Source organism: Taudactylus pleione, unplaced genomic scaffold (assembly GCF_031769625.1).
Source record: "Taudactylus pleione unplaced genomic scaffold, aTauple2 ptg000135l, whole genome shotgun sequence".
Lineage (NCBI taxonomy): Eukaryota > Metazoa > Chordata > Amphibia > Anura > Myobatrachidae > Taudactylus > Taudactylus pleione.
In genome coordinates this window covers 6011853-6036432 of record NW_028284537.1, presented here as the reverse complement: position 1 = coordinate 6036432, position 24580 = coordinate 6011853, and the positions used below count along the sequence as shown (strand labels likewise).

The following is a 24580-nucleotide window of genomic DNA, read 5'->3' as shown; positions in this document are numbered from 1 at the left end:
CCCTGCCTCACCCTAAAGAAACACACAGCAATCCTGATGGACAGCTGATTAGTCTAGGATCCAAGACCGCATGGCGAAGTGTTGGTAATTGTATCTTTGTCTTTATCCTGTATATAGCTGCATTGTATAGATTAAGGCTGATTATACCCTTTTTACAATATAGTACCTTTGTGTGTGTTGTAACCGCAAACTGTTTCTGTGTGACAAAGTTATTTTATATTGAAATGGGAGGTATGGGCAATCTGGTCTGTGCAATCAAATCTCTCTAATATCGATGCTGTTCAAACGGTATCAATACTTCCCATTCGCACAGCCATCACAATCATGTGTAACGGACTATAAAGGAGGGTACTGTAACCCCCCTCCCCCGTGCACACATAGCATTATACTGGTGATTCATATTTACACTGTAAAAAGATCTTAAGTCCCAAGACCAATAGTTACCATGCTTCTATTGCTAAGTATCACAAAAATACCCCCCCTCTATTTATAAGTACAGTATGGTGGATGCAGATTTAATTCTTAGATAAGTATTAACTGAAAGTGGAATTGTTCTTTAAGAAAATATGGAAGGTTATATTGCCCACCCCTTTTTGCCATGCCCATCTTTATTTGGGGGTGGGAGCCATGCTGTAATTGCTATGTCACTGTCTCATTACGGTACCTCATTTCCACAAATCCCTGTGTCCCAATGTACCCCATCCTCCTGGTCTCCTTTTCATGCCTTCATTGTACTCAGTATGTCCTATGGCACCAAAGTCACTCTCTTAAGCCGGGTACACACTAGACAATATGTAGTCTGGTCCGGCGGATCGGATGATGATGCATGCAAGTCCGATGGGCAATATCGTCAGCATAGCTCCAGCCGTCGCTGCTGGCATCGGCAAGTGTGTATGCACTTGCCGATTCTGGCACCCCCGCTGGATCCCACCACATGAGACAGTGCGCTGGGTACACACCGTTTAGTGTGTACCCAGCATTAGATATTTCACTGCCAGGGGTTAACACTACAAAATTATGTTTTCCTGAAAATCGGTTCAGTTGTTTTTGCTCCAACTTGGAACAGACACAATTTTCTTATTATATTAGTATAGATTAAACTGTATTTGCTAATTTTGTATACCATTTATATCAGAAATATGGTTTCTCTAGACTTGGTGTATTAGTAAAGATGACAGTGCCCCAGCCTTCCAGTTGTGAATAATCTCCAGTCCCAACTCCCCGGCATCATCCCTCCCCCAGTTCTCTCCAGTGTCGCCAGTTCTTTCCATCATCATCCCCCTTGTGTCCCTCCAGCGCCATCCCCATGCCATTTCTTCACCGTCATCTCCCTTGTGTCTCTTCAGCACCATTCCCTGTGTCTCTCTAGCTCATCCCTTATCTTACTGTGCCTTGTCTTCTGGCTGCTCCTCTTCCCTTCAGCTGCTCAACATCATGACATCCCATGCTCCGCACCACAAAACAATTACTTAAAAAAATACAGGGAGCTTAAAGCCGGAAGTACTGCATTGCGCTGACCAATGAATGGGGTCCCTTCTTGCCTACGCCCCGCTGAATAGTGCAGATGCACAGGCTGCGGTATGACCCTGACTGGCCCAAGGCAACCCCAATATTAGACTGACCGGGGGAGGGCAGATGCCCCCTGCCCCCATCCATCCGAGGTCTCACTCATAATCTAAGTAGAAACAATATAACCCTCTTACTGACAATAAAGCTATTCCTAATAAAGCGAGTTATAGTTGCTTTTCTTGCTAATTTACTACACAATTTGCTTTACCTGTGTTTCATTTGATATTAAGAGGCGGATTCAATTAGAGAGAGAAATCGGACGATTTTATCACCGACGGCAAAAACAGCTGATTTTTGCCAAAAAGCAGCCGAAAACAGGAGGGGCAAGAAAAAAAAAGAGCGAAAATAGGCGAAAAAGTTAGGAATTTGCGTCTGTACCCAAAAAAATGACTAACATACATCAGAAATTATTTTAGAAGTCGACGATTGGCCATAATAAAAGTATTGTATTTCGGGGACTCAAATTGTGTCGATTGGCGGTAATTTGTGTGTACGGGAAAACGTAAAAAAAATTACAGAAAGCAATTTTTTTTTTACCAGGAAATTACTATTCCACATAATTTGGGCGTACGTTAAAATGGGTGCAAGCATATTTTCGTGTCATAAAAGCGCAATTTTAAAAACTGCTAAAAAAGTGCCTGCTGCGGCCACGTGCAATGTTTAAAACACTTGACGCATCCATACCACCCCCCAAAATATCATACCTTAAACCCATTTTCAATTATTTTTTTTCATTCGACCGGTAATTTTTCGCCAAATTACGCAACTTTCAAAAAATGTTTGGGTCATTTATCATTAGCAGGGTGTCCAAAGGGTTCTGAAAGAAATAACCACATTTTTAGTCAAAAAAAGGGATTTTGCTTTTTTTTTTTCTCCTGGTTTTAGGTGGAGAAAACTTTTCGCCTGTTTTTTTCTGGAGAAAATCGTCCACTTGCCCGCTAATTGAATCCGGCCCTAAAACTCCTACAGATACATTTTCTCTATTATTGACACTACATTGCTAGCCACGCAATACACATATATATACATATATATATATATATGATCGTTCATTTACATTTTGATTTATTAGATTTAATTTCCCAGGCTTTAGCGCTCCTTTCCAATATATAAATCTATCCATTTAATTTACCCCTTCTGTATCAATCCTATTACAAAGGTTGGTGTCATTTAGTAAAATGAACACAGGTGACTTAATTAGCGCTTCAGTCACTTTTATTTAACCACCTGTGCTGGAGCATGGATATCCTTAAAACCTGGACTGTTAGGGTGCCTTGAGGGCTGAGTCTGGGAACCCCTGCCGTATAGATCACATGTAATAAACAGATAGCACCCTAAACTTTAAGGTAATTCCACTAGTTACATTCCCTTTTGAGCTTTTGCTCTTGACTACAACACTGCGTCACCGGTATATCAGGTACATTTTTATCCATTCCAAATTGCAGACATTTTATTATTAGTACTGTTTATATAGTGCCACCAATTTTACGTAGCCCTGTACAGAGAGCAATTGTCCTCCATATTAGTTTCTGCCCCATTATTACTTAACATACAAGCACACACACCTCCACTCTAGGGTTAATACAATTAACTTACCAGAGTGTGGGAGGAAACCCATGCAAACACTGGGAGTGCATAAAAACTCCACACAGTTAGTGCTCTGATCAGGAATTGAAAGCACAATATGAGTGATGTGAGGTAGTAGTGCTAACCACTATGCCACCTATTCCACTATTCCAACCTTGAATGTTCACAATCCTGGGATACAGTAACAAACATCTTGATAAAATCTAAGTGAGCAATATTTATTAATCTATCTAAATCCTATAAACATCAACTTACTGGTGAGGAAAAGTATTGTGTGTGTATAGAGAGTTTGGGCTTCATTTATATACAGCAATAAAGAAAGTGTGATTAATATTTTATTCAACTTATTTTAACTAATTTGGCATTGATGTTAAATCCAGAAGACAAGTGTAATTTATTTTTTTAGAAACTAATCATAACTCCTGTGCTGTATAATAAGTAGTACATTGAGAAGGCTAATCATAAGGAACATGTTTTATAAATTATGTTTGGTTATATAATCTGACCCATTTAAACAAAGTGGTACATTCTACAGCGCTGTTTTTGTTTTCATTAAAGGGATAACAAGAAAGTTGGATTCAAAGACATCATTAAATATATAGCGAAGATAAACCCTCAGTGTTGGGGCCCACCAGGGGAATGCAGTGGCAGGGGCCCGTGCTTAAGGGGTGTGGTCAGCCACCACAGTGGGACTTGGACAACCATTAGAGAGTGCATGGTCTGGGACTCTTTACAAATATATATAGTATATACAGATAGTGCATGCATGATAATGACCAGACTGATAACCACAATGCACTGTAGTGATTGCATGACAGCTCTGGGAATGGAGTACAATATACAGAAACATATGTCTGCTATTAAAGCACATTACGCTGATCCTGTCTATATTTACATTAAATGTACATGTGTATAAAACTCAATGAGGACTGCATTTAGGTCTAGTAAAGGTGAAATACATGCCTTAGTAAAAAATAAACTATCTAAGCCCTTACCAGTGGGATGACTTAATTGTAGGTTAGTAAATGAATGCAGAGTTTTAATGTCAATCCAAACGCTGGCAAGAACTATGGGCCTGATTCAGACCCGGTCGCAAGCGCTGAGCGCTCACAACCGGGTCGATGGTGGCCCAGAGCGCATGCGCAAGAACCGGATAGCGACGGGCAATCCGTTGCACCGGGTCTCGCACCAAAGGGGGCGAGCTGTCGATGTTGAGTGACAGCTCGCCCCCTTTGGTGGGCGGGTCGGGGGGGTGGCTGCCCAAACGGAGGCATTCCCATGAGAACGCCTCCCATTTGAGGGCGGCCCCACTGACATCACGAGTGATGTCAGTGGAGAGATTCCGGCTCTGTTAGAGCCGAAATCTCTGGGGCTTGCGGCCATGAGACCCTACCACAAGGCTCTCGTCGCAAGCCTGATGGTCGCGATGGTCTTGACCATCGCGACCATCAGCCTGGCCGCTCGCTATAGCTGTGGGTGGTCTCGCACAATAAAAAACAAAAACGCCCTGATTCAGAGCGAGCGCTCTTTCAGAGCGTCCGGCTCTGAATCAGGGCCTGTGTTCATTATGTTAAAGCTTACAGCCAACAAGAAGAGGGTACAAGGTTTTGTTGTGACTACTCACTGGTTGGCAGAAGAGTTTATCTTGGTGTAATCTCTTTAGAAGCGAACCAAGGACCCATGTTCATCAGTGGTCGTGCTCCACCAGGTAGCTAACCGTCTTATAGAGTGCACAATCTGGAACTTGACCCCTAGAGGTGGGGTGGGCCCACAGGCAGAGAGGCCCACATGGGATTTCCCCTGTACCCTTGTGGGCCAGTCCGACGCTATAAAACCCAAACTTACAAAGTGTTAAAATAAATATATATTATTATATGGAGTAAGCACAATGTAGACCTAAAGGAAAGATAAATGTGTAACATAAAATAACATCTACATTGATCACACTACCAAGGCTTGTAGTAGCAAACACGTTACTATACCAAAGTGGCAGTGTGACCTCACATACACTTTGTGTACTGGTGCAATCTGAATTGTCCTAGTACTCTTTATAGGGGAGATGTATCAAAGTGGAGAACCTGTCCATAGCAATCAATCAGCTTTTAGCTAGCATTTATCAAGTACAATCTATGAAATGACTGCTAGAGGCTGATTGGTTGGTATGGGCATCTTCTGCACCTATCTTTAGAAAGTTTGATACATCTCCCGATATATATATATATATCTTACTATTTAGAAGGATCTGGAATTACAGAAATTAAAAAATTCTTGGGCCAATCCAGAGTTGAACGCAAGTCAGTTTTGCGGATGTATCGTATAAGTCTTTGTGCCGCATATGCTCTGTTGTCAAGTGTATGTGCCTACAGGTGATTCAGAGTCATGTGCAACTCAGTGACATCTCCATTTTATGGCTGAAAACGCGTAACATGGCGTGTACATGTAGACAAGGTTCAATGAGGGCACATCGACAGAATTGCGGTCTACGGAAAATTGCGCAGAATAGGTTGCAAAGATACACCTATTTCCATAAAGCACCAAGGATAGGGCTAGTGTATGTGCACCCTGATAATGCGTAATGCTAGGAAACCCAGCAGATGGATAGGGGTACGGTGGCATAGATCATTACAATGCTACACAAATACTGTATATGCTTTTATTTCCGTGCACGCAACGCAAGTATAATTCCGACTGACTTACTTTCACATCTGCCTCAGTCCTTTTGCTTCTTGTTTTTTTTATTCCCAATTGCACTCGGTCCACGTAACAGCATCCACTAAGCAAATTCTGCCTTTCAAGATTCTCTTTATAAGATTCCGGCAAGTTTAAAGGTCTATAATGTGGATTAAAATGTCTATGCTTGATGGTTGGTATTGGGAGCATTGGGTGGAAATGGGACTATTATATCCTTTTTATATGTACAGTGAAAGCATATTCCGTATTAGTATACGATACTGGGGTACATGGGATTCCAGATAGACTGGACAAGTAGCTGTTGAACGCTTACAGCCTCCAAAAGAGAGACCGGGTTGGGTGACACAAGGAAAGACGTAAAAAATTAAAGCCAGACGCCCTACTCACTAGGGTGTGTATAGTGGACGGACTCCAGAGTAGATGCTTGAAAGTTGGAATTGTAAAGGTAGTGTGAGGACATAGAGAAGTTTCACAAAACAATAATAGGAAGACATAGGTAAACTTCATAAGCAGTAGGTAGATTGGAGGATTATTGAGAATGAATTAGTACTCAGAACACTTGGGGAATTGTTACCAGCGGACACTTTGGAAGTTCTGCTTTAATTTTTGCGTATGTCTCTAGTATCATGAGAAGAAGGCAGCATGAAATTTTGAAGTCACGAAGAATACCCAAGGTGCAGTGCAGTAGGTCATCCCAGCCGGCACATTTAATTTCATCCACTCAGTTGCAGAAATGAATGCACATGCAGATCTTCAGCTTCCGTAACACAATTATATTTTTTGTATTGAAAACTTTATTTATAATAAAAATAGCATTCACAGACTTGCTCGTCTAGCTACATACATTGTGTTCTGTCCCAGGTAAGGAAGCCTGTACTGGCAAAGTCCACAATCAGCTTCAATCAATTCAAAGTAAGGTATCAACTTCCATAAGTTAAATAAAGCAATGTCATGGACAGTGTCGATTTATGCATAGTGTTTAAACAAAGATTGGCCCACTAACCTCTTTTCATCAAGACATTAAAGAACGCCGTGGTTTAGGTACAAGATATGACTGAAGAGTGTATACAAGTGCTTTATAATGGACAAGCAGGTCCACAATGCTGTAACCTAGTGCCGATCGCCAAACAACTAAAGCTTCCAAATTAACGGTATAGATTCTGATTTCAGAGACGGAAAAACACCTTTACATACCTGATTCAGTTTACATTAAAATATATCCCCAATTTCTAGGTTTTCGCCATTGTGGGAAATATGAATACTTGTCATATCCCTCACGCATTACACTTTTTTTATCATCATAAAGTATCTTTTATACAAGGAACAAAAAAAAGGCATTTTGTTATTTTAACAAGCTCGGATAATTACATTTCAATTCTGTACACACAATGATTGGCCTTTTTTTTGTACAGTACCATACAACAGTGATAGACTCGCAATGCTCATTCATGGCTGTATGAAAAATATGTTTTTGTCTTTTTTTTTTTCTTAATACACCAATGCACTGTAAAAGCAGCATATTCAGATTTGTGGCAGACAGTTCGGCTCAGCTAGGCAGTAATGCAATAGTAACGTGGATCGAGGATACTCAGCAGACAGGACAATAGCTGCTGTAGAAGACCTAAAAATAAAAAATATATACTTGCTTTGTAGGCCATGCATTGGGACCTGTATATACCTAAACATTTACAGTGGAGCACCATAGTTCCCCATTTTTGATTTTAAAAAACCCACAAAAACAACCTCAAAAACATGTATTCAAAAGACCAACAGGATATTGGTAGATCAATGAACTCCTGGTCTCTGGAACACCATACGGTCATCCAAAAGTCTGTTACGATCCTGTTTAAACACTCTAGGTTCTCAATATCTTTATCAAGTTAATTTAGTAGGCTACCTCTGGGAATTACAACCCATCCACTACAGGTCCACCTGATGAAACAATAAACTGTAACATGAAGAGCCTTGTGCGAAGTGTGCTTGTATATGTCCTTCATTGTAATAGTAGTCTCAGTTATCTTCAAATAATTATCTCCCTTCCATTCAATCCGATACACTGACTTTAGCTTAATTTCTTCATAAATGTCCCTACATTTCATCAGCTTCCGTCACCGACCTACATAAGTATAATTACACCAATTGTAGTTGCAAATAATTAACAGTCAGAAAAAAACTTAGTTAATAAAGCCTAGCCAAAAAAAAACCCCAAAATCTTAAAAACAAAAAAGCTTGCAGTTTGCTCTCCAGTGCCATGAACATGTTCTACAGAAGAAAAGTCTGGAAATCAAAGTCCATAAATGAACATGGTCAATAAAATAGCTTCTTGAAGATCATGTCGAATCCCTTAGGGGTTTACATTTGGCAAATAATTTAAAAAAAAGATACATCAAAAATACTTTCTTTAATATACATCAGGCACAACACTCTGTAGTAAGGTTTCATCTGCATAAAACATTTCATGGTTCTAAAGGATCATGTGTGTGTGTTGGGTGTAGATCTAAGTAAGACACTATAAAGATTTTTGTTCTCAAAGCCTCCTTAGATGGAGGCTGGAATATGACATCAGACTGGTCAGATACTGAGGTCTGTGCTACATTCCTTATAGGGTTTCCGTCGCGATACTGTGGGATGTTTAGAATTTCTCACTGTATCATGTTTTAAACTGTGATCATCCCGGTCTCTGTTGCTGGATTTTTGATCTCGGTTCCTTCTATCTGGAGATCTGTCCCTTTTCCGTTCGGGAGACCTCTCCCTCCTCCTTTCAGGTGAGCGGTGTCTTCTTCTGTCAGGAGATCTTTCCCTTCTTCTATCAGATGACTTTGCCCTTCGCCTTTCAGGAGAACTGTCTCTCCTTCGATCTGGTGACCTTCTTTGATCCATAAACCGATCCAGTGACTTCCTTCTCCGGTTAGGCGAACCATCCCTTTTTTGCACAGGTGACCTTTCCCTGGTTCTTTGAGGAGAACTGTCTCTCCTTCGCTCATACCGCTCTCTCTCTCTCTTCTCCAAAGTATTTTCAGCACTCCTTGTCCCTTCACTTCTTTTCTCAGGGGACATCTTCTTCTGTCCATTGACTGCCATTTTTTCCCCTTGCCTCAGCTGCTTGGCTTCAGGGGACTTGTCCCTTCGGCCACTTTGCACAGAATGATTTTTTGAGGACCCGTTCCAAGTGTGATGGTCATTGTGTTGTCTGCTGTAGTCCCTGTGGCCTTTGGGGTCTTTGACATAAGTCAGTTTTTCCTCATGCTGTAATGACTTGTGAGTATTTGGTGGGTAACTGAACTCCAATGGCATGGGATGTCTCTCAGATGGCAGTGTGTTCATTTTCGATAGGCTTTGTGAACTGGCTGTAGGGCTGTTCCTGTCACTGTTGGGTTCTGGAGAGGAAAAATAAAATTAGTCTTGCACGTAGACATGCATACCAACCTAGATCTTTTCTCCATAGTTAGTGTGTGCAACACACATAGGTTAAAGCAGTCAGTACGTATTAATTGAAAGCTGTTAATCTGATTTATTAAGAATGGCATTAGTTAAGGCATGTCTGTTTAAAAGGCATCATTAATTTCTAGCCTATTTCAATGTTTTTGCTTCTTAGTAACTGTAATAAGTTGGCACTCGCTGAATATTGCAGACAATATTGGAAAATTGGCAGAAATCAACACCTACTTACTCCAAAACAAGCAGAGAACCATCTGATTGAAATAGAATACTACCAACTTGTGTATCCAAATCATGACACAACGCTTAGGCCTAAGAGGAACAGCCTATGTGTGGTCATCTTTACACATTATAATCCACCTTATTCAGAGTGTTATTATCTTCAACCATGTTGATTCACAGAAAAATATCATGAATTGATAGAGTAGTTTTTAAATTTCATCTTGGATCCTATGCTTCAAAATCTTACCGTCAGGCCCGAACATGCTGGAATTTCAGGGGAGGGCTGATAAATTTAGGTCTGCTGGAAAACCCCAAACAGCGGATCCACAAAAATTATGTGTACCAAGTGGTTGAATATTCTGACGAAGTTTTGATTTTTTTTTTATATTCAATTACGCATGTGAGGGAATTTGCCTCCTTCCGCTGGGGCCAAATCTCCCCAGATTCCTTTAGGTAGCTTACTATTTATAGATGTTATACCAAGGTCCACATACCAAATTCTTTATCACAAACCGCCTATACACTACCCAGGTTACATTTTACCAACACACACCTGTCACCGATTTACATGTGATGTGAAGAGAAACTGAGGGTTCCCAAGCCTTTTCTAGATCACATTCTTATCAATAATCTATATTGCTAGTTTTGTTTTTTCAATGTAAAAATCTACTTTATAAAGAGAGTACACGAAATTAGTTAAAATCAGCCTTTTGAATAAATCAAAACAAAAAACAAAACAAAACCAGTATCACGTATATGTAGTAGATCAGCAAATATAATGGAACCTTTACTCTTAGTGTGGCTTTAAGTGTAAAATTAAACTCGCAAGCTTACTTTTGGAATGTGGTTGCAATGGAACAACGAAGCTTGCATGTTAAACATCCACGAGTGTACTTACAGTTACAGATCAGAGAAATGCAAGGTGTTCATGAATTGCTGTACACTTAGAAAGTTTAGCAAAGCACAAGCAAATGGGTAATTAGGCCACAGCACAGAAACACCTAATATTGATTTAGCTACAAACCGTAGTTTGATTTTGGCCCATAAGGTAGACGCAAGACTCGCCGAGCTTGTCATTTCTCATACATGCAGCGATATTAGCAGGTATCATCGCTGAGGAAGGCATAGCCCGCACCAAGAGAAGTGAAAAAGAGAGGGAAAGAAAGAGAAAAAGCAGAAGATTTAGAAACCCTATACATTCAAAGAGGAAAGGAGAATAATTATTCAATCTTCATATTTCAGGATGGTTTATTTTGAAATCCGACCAGGTTGGCTAGATGATATCCAAATAAGGCTGTGAAAATTGCAATTTCTATTGTGACATTAGGCATCTAAAATGTGATATTTTTTTTGTTTTTGTTTTTAAACAGACAAGACTATTAGAACTATTTTTTTTTCAAAAACTGGAAACAGATAAACAGGATGCCAGAAAAAAAATAACATTTACATTCAACAAAAAAATTATATATATATACAAGTCCACGGCAGACCACGACATTGAAATTAAAATACAAAGTAAAAACTCATTACAAAAATGATACAGCCTTACTGTGAAACATGTTCCATTTAAAGAGGTAATATTCTGGAACTTCACATTTGTAATAAATAGGGTCCAAGGAACAAATGAACCCATCAGGTTTTACATATGTACTTTTTAGCAGCACAATTTTCAAAGTCTCTGACTTCTCATATCTCAAAAAAATAAAATAAAATAAAGCACATTTTTCGCTTCAAAGTCAGTTGGCTTCCAATCTGTTTTGTCAGTGCAACAAGCCATGTCGTATCGAGGCACACCACCTCACAACAGGATAATTCATACAATGGGTATTTAACAATACAGTGCATCTTTAAAGAGAAACCATTAAAAGTTATGGACAATAAAAATATATACAGAAAATAGTTGCCAAAAGCAATGCATTTTTTGTTACAATTCAATGGGAATTTTTGCTGTTCCTTTTTATAATTAACTGGTTGAAAATGATAATATGAAGTGTCTGTCTGATGCTACGGACATTGTTTAATCATCATCACTGTTTCTGCTCTTGAGCTACATGATGAATTACAAAAACAAAAATTGCATTACAATTGCTAAAAATTTCAATAATTTTCAAAGAATTGTAATTTTTTTGTAACTTAGTTATAGGGGAAGTATCACTCTTTTTCTAAACCATGCTTAAAATCAATGCTCTTTACAGTCACCATTTTATTTAATTTTAATGGATTCTGTGGTCATTGAGAACAGGTGAAAATAACAGAGTAAGAGATGGTTTTATCGGCTGTTTTACAGAGTCAGGAGGAGGTGTAGACAATAACATAATCCATATGAAAAGTAATTGAATATACTACTAGCCAAGCCCATAAATGTGCTTATAGCCAAGATGGCGTATGGGTTATGCCAAGTCAAGTGATCCAATGCAAATTACCTTACCAATTACTTTTATTATCTGGAAACATTCAATACCACAAGATAGTGTCTAAATATACTTCTATTCAATATTTTATTTTTATTTTTTAGACTACTAGAGAAACAATAGCTAGAATCTGACAGGTTCCCATGGTCAAAACATCCACTTTTCAAAACACTGGATTATTAATGCATACAAGGTCAAGCTCTTACCAACATCAGAATCCTGGGTATTTCAGCTTTTAAAAATGTCAAAACAAATCACTCTGATGATTTATAATATTACCTAAAATTTATAATATTAACTACTTGATCAGGTAATATTATCTTAAATATTATTTTTTTTAATTTCAGAGAAAAAAATGCTTAACTTTAATGCTCTAAGAAAGTAACATCCCCCCCCTAAAAAAAAAAAATCAGAACATTTCTAAAAATAGTAGATCCCATTGAGATCCCAACCTGAAATTTTTATGAATAATCTTAAAACACCAATGAATATACACAATGTTTTTGAACATTTTGTTTTGAAATGTTTGAGTTTGTGACCTTGAATGTTGACCAGCTTCAATCTAGTCATGTGGAATATCAAACTAAAGCCGGTTATGTTCTGAACACAACAAAAAAAATGTTAAAAAGAATTTCAATCCTGGTCTGAGAAAATTAGATTTTGTGTGCTCACAAATGGCAAAATGGATTTTTTGACATTTTCTATTCAAGATTTGTAGTCAACTTTGATGTCCCATTTAGTATAAAGATTGCAAAAAAAAATTGGAAATCTATGGTAAGAAGGTAATTAAAATTGGATCAGTTGGTGTTGAATGACTTACTTCTATAACCATACAAATTTGCTTGACAGTGATCCTGCCACTTACGTCTGGATGGTCACAAAGGGGCAGGACGCATTCTAAACGCTCCAAGTATAGCAAGGGCATGTTTGCGCGATTGCAAACACATGCAGAGTGGAAAAAAGATGCATATGTGCTTGCCAAAACCCTATTATTTGTGGGTTGTCAGGGGCATGTTTAAATAGTGGATAACGATGTCAGTCTGCTTGCATTTAGTTTTTGCGAATGGTCCATTGACATCGATTGATCCTTTCTTTGCTGCTTGGGCACAGATGATAATTTTTTGAGTGTGTTTAAGCACATTTTATTTATTGTTTTTGGCATATGTTTTATAGGTACCTAAAAGTGAATGCATATGAGCAGAATTATGCTACTTTTACTTGCAACTTTTTGAGCAGCACATCTACGGCAAAATAAATTGAATGATTTGTTTTGTGGCTATCTTACAAACGTACAATCTCCCACTACAATCATTAGAAAACAAAGTGGATACTTCCCCTTCAAGTTTAAAAAAAAAAAAAACAGCAATTACTTTGCAGCTGTCCGTAATATTAGGCTTCCAAAATCTTAGCCTACAATGCACCCATTACTGGCATGCAATGCTTGTATTACTTTAAATGGGATCTTTACAGAGCAAGAAAAAGACCTACCAAAGACAGGCAAATCTGGAAGAGCCCAGAAAAATGTAATGCACAATTTGCAAGTGTTATGAGCAGATTAGGATGATCTATAGAAAGCACATGGAAGCATATGGCAAAAACCAAAACCTTCTGGGAATGAAATGACCAGAATAGTTCATATAGAAACCTTTGGTTGGGACAAGCCGTATACATACGTACACATATAGGGCCTTTTCAGCATTTATCTTAAATAGGAATATTTTACAATATATTGTATTTAATACAGTCTTCGCTATAACATCCTCTTAACATAAAATAGAATTACGTTCAGTATATTTTGTTCCCTGATAACATATATTTTTTTCTTTAAATAAATTTTCTTTTCATTGAGAGATAAAATCTTTATATCTTATATGGGCAGACGCTGCTCGGAAAAAGCAGGAATATGCAATCACCAACTTTATGCAACAGTGCAGGCAAATTAGGCCGGAGTCATGTCGTCGTTCCCGTTCATTAAATCCCCCCACCACAGCTCCCCCCCTTAAATGGCAGAATTCTCATTTGTTACAAAAGGATCAAACAGTTTGGCACATTTCAACACAGTTGAGATTTGAACAAATACAAGGTTTGTTTTAGCGTTTTTCCTTCACCAAAGATGCTACGTTGATTTTTTTTTTTTTTATAATTTTTCCTCCTACTGAGCCCCAAGTCCACAGAAGCAAGAAGAGGTTGAGGAGAGCAGAAAAAAAATCAGTACAAGCGAAGCAATTAATCATATTTCGCAAAAGTTGGTAAGACACTGGTGATTAAAAGAAAAAAGGTATTTCCTGCTCCAGATTCTTGACAGAGAGAGATCATTCATGGAGTGACGGTAGGGAGCAAAGGAATGTTTTCAGAGTTTGACCCACCATATTCTGGCACAGAACCATCCCCGCGCTTCAGACTCAGACGCACTCGCCGGCCACCATTTTTAATCAGTTCAATTGCCCGAGCATGTTTCATATTCTTTGTGGTCTCTCCATTGATTTCCAAAATCTCATCACCGACCTACAAGGGGGGGAAAATTCAATATAAAATTACTAAAAAAACATAGCAAATAAATTTAGAACAAAAATATATAAAATAAAATTAATCTATAGCGACAATCTCTTTAAGATGACTACCCCTGCTGTAGTGATGCCACCACCTTGAGTATAAAAATAAAATTGTTGTAATAATTTATTTTTCCTTTTACACACCTCACTCTTTTTCTCCCCACAATATTGCTGTACAATTCATATATAGATTTACAGGTACTTGTAAAATCCAGACCTTTCAAAATTAAAAAGCTCTACTTTTCTATGTTTTATACTTAGATTATATAGGAGTTAATATTTCTATTATTAATGCTACAGCATTCTTTTCTTTAATCATTGTTATTAATTTTCGGTCTTATTATTTAAATACAGTACTTATGAATGCTGCATTAAATACATTCACTTGAAGCAAGCAAGATCTCGGCAACGTTACTATCAAGCTAGATTAAACAGAAATTGATTTCCTCCCACCAGCTCGTACTTATTTATTAAGTCAAGCCTAGGCAGGCCGCATTATGTCATCCTTCCGAGCTGTCTAACTAGTTTACACTCTGGAATACAGTAAAGACATTATGCTACACAGAAAGCTATTAAATGCTATATTTCAACCATAAGGCAGCCGAAAAAATATCATATAAATTAACATTACCATCAATTTTGGAAAAGAAAATTCCTATCAACTCCTGATTTACTATGTATCAGAGGTAAGTAATAGCTGTTCTAGATTGTGATGCCTGATACAGCAAATCAATCACAGAATACAAGCATATAGCTAATAATGAGTAAAACATTTAAGCTACATACATCAGAGGTGCAAGCCGCTAGACCAGATCTATGCAGTCTCAATACACTGAATAAGCCCCATATTCTCCCTCCCCGTCACCACCCACCTCCTTCTCTGCCATCATTACAGTATAAAAGTTGTTAAACGTATTATATTATATATTGCAGCAGAGTTAGAAGACCAACTGTAGCATCAGAAATTATATAAACTTAGGTATGGGCCGCTAAAGACCCAAATGTTCAGAATTTAAGTAGCTAAAGTTCTTAAGAAATGGGTCTACTCAAACACAAGCAATCTGTTCCCATAATTAACATAAGGACTAATGGTGAGAACCTCTAGGTTACAGCCAAATATTTCTAATGAGACCTAGGGGGAGATGTATCGAAGCTTGGATAGAGATAAAGTGGACAGAGATAAAGTACCAACAACTCAGTCTCCTACCTGTGATTTTTCAAATACGACCTGTAAGTGGACAGGTAGAAACTGATTGGTTGGTACTTTATCTCTTTACAAGCTTTGATAAATATCCCCCATAGTCTATTCATTAAAGGGAACACCAGTGTGGATCTCTATACATACCCTCATCTTCCCACACTTCTCTGCGGGTCCATCTTCTGCTAGACGAAGAACATAGAGGTCCATGTTATACTCCCGGCCTCCTCGCAGACTGAACCCAAATCCTTTCGTTCCCCTGTCGAGTTCTACTATGTAAAATTCTTGCTCCTGCTGCACACATGAAAATAAATAATAAATAGATCAGCTCCTATAGGCTGTGATTGTGCAAATGTTGGTATATTTTTTATTATTTTTCTACTGTATGATAAACAATTGTTCTAGATATATATTTCTGCGTTACCTGTACACCTCTGTAATGCAAGCGGCAATCTACGAAACCAGAAGAATGAGACAAGCAAAGCAAGCAATCTAATTACTTAGATCAAAGATGGCCTCTACCATATTAATTCCAAGGTGGAATGAAGAGTAATCACATAAGGAAAGTCCATTCTGAGGAGATGAGGTTTAAATCCCGGCTGTGGGGAAGCCAGCGCTCAGAATGCCGGTGCCAGTATCCCGACACCAGTAAGAATCCCAGCGCCAGTATCCCGATGGTAAGTATTGGGGTTAGGGGGAGGGTTAAGGTTAGGCACTACTGGGAGGGTTAGGGTTAGGCTGCAGGGTGGTGGTGGTTAGGGTTAGGCTGCATGGTGGGGGCATGATGTTAGGTTTAGGCTGCAGGGAGGGAGGGTTAGGATACTTACAGACAGGTGTCGGTATGCTAACCCTGTCGGGATGCCAGAGTTGGGATTCTGACCGCTGGGATCACGAGTGCCGGCATCCCGTACCGAACCCATTCGGAGTAAGTGAAGCTGTAGACGAAGGGGCTGATTCCGTGTCACATGCTCATCGATTTTGCAGACGGATCTTGCCATTTTTCACACTGTGGATTTGCCCAATCCGAGCATATGCAACTGTGAGCAACAATGGGAGTCATACACACGGCAGCTCATATTTGACTGAAGCGTTCGGGACTCTCCAGAATCTTGGTTGGTTTTAATGGATGGCCCAGAAGAATAGTTGAGTATCCCAGGGGATGCCCAGTGCCGCCCACTTCCTGAGTCAAGTGGGTTGTCTGGGTAGCTTGATGATGCGTTTCATTCTGAATGGTGTCATCAGGGTGTGGGGCCATGATGACACAATAGGAAAAGTTGCAACCAACTCGCATGCAACCTTGAATCAGACCCTACATTGCTAAATATATACAGCTGTCTGTATTCTCTTTTCCACCAGATAGGTATAATAAATTTACACTTCACCATGCCTTTCCTACTGTATATCATTTACACCTCACCATACCTGCCCTATATCATTTACTGTTCTACTGTACAACATTTACACCTCATCATACCTGTCCTACTGTACATGCACCTCATCATACCCATCCTACTGTGCATCATTTACACTTCACCATGCATTTCCTACTGTATATCATTTACACCTCATCATACCTGTCCTACATGTTTTATAACTGACCATGCCTGTTCTACTGTACATACACCTCACCATGCCTGTCCTACTGTACATCATTTACACCTTTACCATACTGTATCTGTACTACATAATTCACACCTCACCATACATGTCCTAATGTACATAATTTACACCTTACCATGCCTTCCTACTGTACATCATTTACACCTCACCATACTTGTCCTACTGTACATCATTTACACCTCACCATACCTGCCCTACTGTACATCATTTACACCTCACCATACCTGTACTACTGTACATCATTTACACCTCACCATACCTGTCCTACTGTACGTCATTTATTCCACCCCATGTCTGTACTACTGTACATCCTTTACACCTCACCATGCCTGTCCTACTGTACATCATTTACACCTTTACCATACTGTATCTGTACTACATAATTTACACCTCACCATACATGTCCTAATGTACATCATTTACACCTTACCATGCCTGCCTACTGTACATCATTTACACCAAACGATACCTGTCCTACTGTACATCATTTACACCACCCCATGTCTGTACTACTGTACATCATTTACACCTCACCATACCTGTACTACTGTACATATTTTACATCTCACCATACCTGTCCTACTGTACATCATTTACACCTCACCATGCCTGAACTACTGTACATCATTTACAAGTCATCACACCTCTTCTACTGTACATCATTTACACCTCACCATGCCTGTACTGCTGTACATCATTTACACCTCACCATACTTGTACTACTGTACATCATTTACACCTCACCATACCTGTACTACTGTACATCATTTACACCTCACCATACCTGTACTACTGTACATCATTTACACCTCACCATACTTGTACTACTGTACATCATTTACACCTCACCATACTTGTACTACTGTACATCATTTACACCTCACCATACCTGTACATCATTTACACCTCACCATACTTGTACTACTGTACATCATTTACACCTCACCATACCTGTCATACTGTACATCATTTACATGTCACCATACATGTACTACTGTACATCATTTACTCCTCATCATACCTGTACTACTGTACATCATATACACCTCACCATACCTGTACTACTGTACATCATTTACATGTCACGATACCTGTACTACTGTACATCATTTACTCCTCATCATACCTGTCCTACTGTAGATCCTTTACACCACACCATGCCTTTCCTACTGTACATCATTTACATGTCAACATACCTGTACTACTGTACATCATTTACACCACACCATCCCTGTACTATTGTATAACATGTACACCTCATCATACCTGTACTACTGTACATCATTTACACCTCACCATACCTGTACTACTGTACATCATTTACACCTCACCATACCTGTACTACTGCACATCATTTACACCTCATACCTGTCTTACTTTACATCATTTACACCACACCATGCTTTCCTACTGTACATCATTTACACATCATAACTGTACTCCTGTACATTATGTACATGTCACTATACTGTAGACCATTTACACCTCACCATACCTGTACTACTGTACATCATTTACACCTCACCATACCTGTACTACTGTACATCATTTACACTTCATCATACCTGTAGTACTGTACATCATTTACACCTCATCACACCTGTCGTACATCATTTAACCCATTTTAAGAGAAAATGACCTGAAAAATGGACATGTATTTTTTGGCCTGAATTATAGTACGAATATTTAAACCCCTTTAAGTGCATCATTATTCGTTAAGAGGGGTGTACCAGAAGTTCTGCACTGTAGGCCTGATTCATATAAATGCACAAAAAAGGGCAAATTTGTTAGGAAAAAATTGAATGCGAATTAGGAACGGACTTGCAAATGGGAATCGCAGTGCAAATTTGCTATGAAAACCCATCGCAGGACCCAATTCCCTTCTAATTGAATCGACCCCTTGGTCTTTTCAGTAACTTCCCTCTCTTTTAGGAAGAGACAATAAGACAGAAGTTCTCAGCGTAGCCCTCAAGGCTCCCCAACAGTTCAGGTGTTAGAGATATCCATGGCTGAGCACAGGTGACCTAATTAGTACCTCAGTCAATTTGATTTAACCACCTGTGCTCAACCATAGATATCTCTAACACCTGAACTGTTGGGGAGCCTTGAGGACCGCGTTTGGGAACCTCTGCAATTAGGTGTTTATCTAGAAGTCAATAGTGACTTCTAGAAGTCAATGACAAGCTTACTTGTAATATACACTATCTATTATATCAATGAACACCTTTGACTTTCAACCAGCAGCCACATTTTTTTGCTGCACAAATAGCAGCTTGACACCAGGCCGTCGCTTTCTGAAAGACCAGTAAGGATATTTTCCAGTAATGAAATAAATATAATATCTGTCACATAACGTTTTGTACAATGCTCGTTAAACTGAGTTATGGCCTTTTATCAGCTCACTTGAGCCATCACTTGAAAAGTGCCTTGGATTCAGCGAGCGTGCATCAGCACAATATATGTCTCCCGACTTGATAAATGTGCATTGAAAAATTCCATAACCAAGCGGTTTTCGGGAAAATATACTCTATACCCAATGTGCAGTATTGTACTGAAGCCTATTTTTCAATTATTTTGTTTGTTGCTAAAGGGTGAGGCTTATCAGGGCACTGCAAAACATATCTCGAGTTGCCTTTCCACTGGGTTAAAAAGAATTTAAACCAACGATGAACATTCCTGCAGCTCCTGTTCACACATTGACAGAGGTAAAGATATCATTGCTGTTTGCCTGAATGGCTGTAAAACACACATCTTGCATGGTTTATTCAAAAAGCTATAAATGAGAGCTCAACAAGATGCTAATTTATCTTGTGTCATCCCAGGCTAAGATGTTCTATGGTGCAGTAGAACTAAAACCTACTTTATTGCTGTGCGATTGGTTGAACTTGTGAGAACCACCCAAGACAGCCAATCTGAAAACCAGAAGAAACAATAAAAAACAGGGCACCAATCACATGTCACAGTCAAGAGACGGCAGCATCTGATTGGTCCTTCCATTCACTCTTCCACAATTTAAAGTTGGTTTACTGTATTGATATGCCCGGGGCACCTTAGCAGAATATTTAACCTAAACAGCTTTAAGCAACAATGCAAGTGAACAAGGGGATTACTATTACAGGTGTGGAGTCTCGTGTCTTCCTAAGACAGCAGGCAGCGGAGATGGAATCTTAGAGAGCTTGATATCAAGACTAGGAATGAAGTCTATAGGTAATCACTGCCCGGGCCCTGCTGCGCAATGCCAGGATTGTGTCATCACGCAGCAGGGAACGATGCACATGACATCTGTGCACAACATAGGCTGGGCCTGATGATGCGAAACGCGTTATTAAGGACCTGTCCACTTCACAATAAAAATAAGTGGGTGACACTCCGTCAGTGTAGGAAATAATGATTTAATGAGTTGTATTGTTGAGCTAGAGAGCACAAATAATTTTTTTTCAGAAATAGAGTTCAATTTAAAGTTAAGACAAGATTTAAGGAAAATAGTGAGCTGGACACATTAGAGATTGGAAAGACTCGTTATAACAGCAGCTACACTTTGCATGTTTGCAATTAGATGCAACTTGGCAAAGTCATTTAGCTACTCATGACTTTAACATGGTTTAATCCTATAATGTTGCACAGCTTCCAACATTTACAATCCCCAAAGAGGGAAAAGTAAGGTTACTGAACACAACAGCATTTATGCTTGTGCTAAGAAACATAATACTTCATTTGACTTTCAGATAGAAATACTGTAAAATGCATATTAATACGCAAGACAATAAACCACAAAAATTGCTAAAAATTCACAAAAATACAATATAGAAGCTTTTCTTTGGCTCCCTAAAAAAAAAAATCGAAGATGAAAAAAGTGTCGGAAAATGGGTGATAAGTGGGGGGCCTGGTACTTTGAGGGGGCTATATGGATGGGATAGGTGTTTTTGGGATTGCACGAGGCAGCTGCAGGTGTACTTTTTAAAAATTTTTAAATCTTCACTTTAGAGACATCAAAATATGCTAGTACCCATTTTCATGTACCCCAAATTGGACCTCGGTACTTATTTTTCCCCAAAGAAATTGCTTTCTATCATTTCTCAGCTCTTACGCATATAAGCATATAACAGCAATTTCTGACACTTTAAGAACACAAAACACTTTCATTAGGGCTATTAGGACACTTCTATATTGAGTTTTAAATATTAGTGCAGCTATTTCTGGGGTACAAGACTGATTTCCCCAAAATCTTAGGGACTTTTCGCCAGTTTCGCTTTCTGCCAATTTCGTTTGTTTGCCTTTTTCGCATCTTTTGGAATTGAATACGGAGATAAGCGGGAGCGCGCACGGAAAAAGTTTCACCTCAAAACAGGCGAAGTCGGCGAAAACAACGCGGCTCGGCTTTTCACGCCTAATTGAATTCGGCCCAAGTCTCACACAGATATACAAGTGTCGCATATCAAATTAATCAAATGGAGGATGTTTTGGTACCATTCTTTATTCATGGCTGTTCTTAGGCAAAATTGTGAGTGAGCCCACTCCCCTGGCTGAGAAGCAACCCCACACATGAATGATCAGTCACAATTTGGCCTAAGAACACAGCCATGAATAAAGAATGGTACCAAAACATCCTCCAAGAGCAACTTCTCCCAACCATCCAAGAACAGTTTGGTGATGAACAATGCCTTTTCCAGCATGATGGAGCACCTTGCCATAAGGCAAAAGTGATAACTAAGTGGCTCGGGGAACAAAACATCGAAATTTTGGGTCCAAGGCCAGGAAATCCCCAGACCTTAATCCCATTGAGAACTTGTGGTCAATCCTTAAAAGGCGGGTGGACAAACAAAAACCCACAAATTCTGACAAACTCCAAGCATTGATTAGGCAAGAATGGGTGGCCATCAGTCAGTATGTGGCCCAGAAGCTGATTGACAGCATGCCAGGGCGAATTGCAGAGGTCTTGAAAAATAAGGGTCAACACTGCAAATATTGACTCTTTGCATAAACTTAATGTAATTGTCAATAAAAGCCTTTGACACTTATGAAATGCTTGTAATTTTACTTCAGTATACCATAGTAACATCTGACAAAAAGGTCTAAAAACACTGAAGCAGCAAACTTTGTGAAAACCAATACTCGTGTTATTCTCAAAACTTTTGGCCATGGCTGTACAATGGTTTTTAAACTCAGTCCTCAGGACCCCACACAGGTCACATTTTCCAGGTCACCCAGCAGGTGCACAGGTGTAGTCATTACTCACTGGCACATTTTATAAGATCCACAGCTGCAGCTAATTATTTCACTTGTGATTCTGTGAGGAGACCTGGAAAACATGCACTGTTTGGGGTCCTGAGAACAGAGTTCGAAAACCTGTGCACTAGTAGAAACTGCTTTACTGTTTCTGATCAGGCACAGATATAAACAGCGCCCCTAGTGGTCAAACCTCCACAGTATATATTAGAACAGCATGCTTTGCTTTTGTATCCAAATTATATATTTCTATGCACACTAATTCTCCTATGCTTGTGACACTACACTATACCATAAACATGGAAGACCACAAACCAACATAAAAAAACAACTTCCAATATTTCTATTCAGTACCATGCAGATGAAACTAAAGGTGGATACACACTTAAATTATAAATCTGCAGATAGACTGATATGTAGATATATTTGCAGTCTGTGCAGAAGATATGTTCAGCATTCAGACTGCCCGTACCGTCGTGACTCACGTTACAACTGGGCGGGCATTTATATGTGCCCGCCCAGTTGAGCTGTCAATCACAGCCGGCCCGTGCAGCAAGTGTACGGACGGTCGTCCGACCGTCCGTACACACAGCACGATGCCCCAATATATCTGCAGATATCGCATCAGCTGTGCAGCACAGCCAAGGCGATATGTCTGTGAAGGTCGTCATTCACAGACATATCGCTGGGACACACTGGCCGACGCACACACAATATATCGGCCATTCAACTGAATGGCCGGTATGTTGTACCCAGCATAACTACATTTTTATAGTTTGTCAATACACAGGCAATTTAGCAAATTTCCACTTACTTGTGTGGTTGGAGGGGTTTTAAACTCAAACTGGGGCTCTTGCTTTGGTTTCGTGTTGTTCCTGTTTTGATTAAAAAAAAAAAAAAAAATGTGGATTAAAGTGGTTTCATTCAGTAAACAGCCGATTAGCTTTACCACTGCCGAGGAAGATCAGCTTTTCCTCAGTATGAAATCTTACTTTGTTTCCTGGGTTAGTGTCTGAGGCGTGTGTGTGGTCGTAATCGTTGCAATCTTCTCTGCGTTGGTCAATAGTGAAGCATTAGAGGATTCTGCAAAAAGCAAAGATTTCTCAGCGTCAACATAAGACTTGGGGGTAACTGTGCACAGATTTATTAAGGAATGCCTAATAATTGCAGTAAGTATGTGGAAGAGTAGGACCACTGAAGTCTTAAGCCGCACATCCACTACACGACTAATGAACAATTGAACGATAACTACATCTTTATCGTTCAATCATTCATCATACTGTGCAGTGGGATAATGTGCCCACACTGAACGATATGTCACTCAGGGCCGGCACCCGCCCTCATCCCCGAACATGCACAACCTGACGATATCATCAGGTTGGGCGGTATGTTCATGCGATGACAGATGCCGACAACGATCAGCGATGTCGTTATCGTTCAATCGTCCATTTATATCGTAATTAGTTCCCTAGCGACAATGGGCCTCATTCAGAGATGTACTGTAACTCGATGGTCAGCGCACAACTCCGATGGTGAGTGGTCTGCGCATGTACAGGACTCGTTCTATGCAGGTGCAGTACAGGTCCTGCAATCTTGCTTGCAGACCACCCCCATGCCGCAGCATGGTTGACATGCTGTGGCGTTTGGGGGGTGGAGAAGGGGTGTGGCTGCCCACCGTTTCCGAAAAAGGGGGGAGCGTCGCCCCCCTTTTTCTGGGAGGGACGAAGCCAAGGGTCTGCATCGGTGAACGCAGATTTCCTGGCCCCACAGCTGCCAGGACCTGGTCAGCTATCGCAGTCTGGCCAAAAGGAGCAACCATTGCGACCAACCGTTTCAAACTTTTGGATGGTGATGCCAGGCTGTAACATCGGTGATCGCAGGTGCAGCAAGGAGGTGTCCGTTTCCTACAGAGACCTCCTGCTGCGTTAGCATTTTAGATGGATGAAACTGCACAGCTGCTTGTGTGCCGCTCTGCCATCCCGTCCATCTCTGAATCATCCCCAATATCTCTTATGCACTAAAATCCTAGTATATAACTTAAATTTGTGATCTAGTTATTGTGAATG

At 39.7% G+C, this 24580-nt stretch overlaps 1 protein-coding gene across 8 annotated transcripts in view; it reads right to left on the bottom strand.

Annotated features, from left to right (window-relative positions):
- Positions 1 to 6605: 6605 nt before the first annotated feature.
- MAGI1 (membrane associated guanylate kinase, WW and PDZ domain containing 1) overlaps positions 6606 to 24580 on the bottom strand; it is a 576221-nt gene continuing 558246 nt past the window's right edge. For 6 of the 8 annotated variants that reach the window (XM_088473383.1, XM_088473386.1, XM_088473385.1 and 3 more), the window contains 5 exons: positions 23507 to 23597; positions 23329 to 23389; positions 15816 to 15962; positions 14285 to 14423; positions 6606 to 9224 (listed from right to left, as the gene is read on the bottom strand). In XM_088473383.1, the coding sequence (XP_088329509.1) occupies positions 8419 to 9224; positions 14285 to 14423; positions 15816 to 15962; positions 23329 to 23389; positions 23507 to 23597 (1244 nt within the window). In that variant the 3' untranslated portion in view covers positions 6606 to 8418. Of the gene's footprint in view, positions 9225 to 10531; positions 10621 to 14284; positions 14424 to 15815; positions 15963 to 23328; positions 23390 to 23506; positions 23598 to 24580 lie in introns of all 8 variants that reach the window. The other 2 variants (XM_088473388.1, XM_088473390.1) reach the window with 1 other exon arrangement.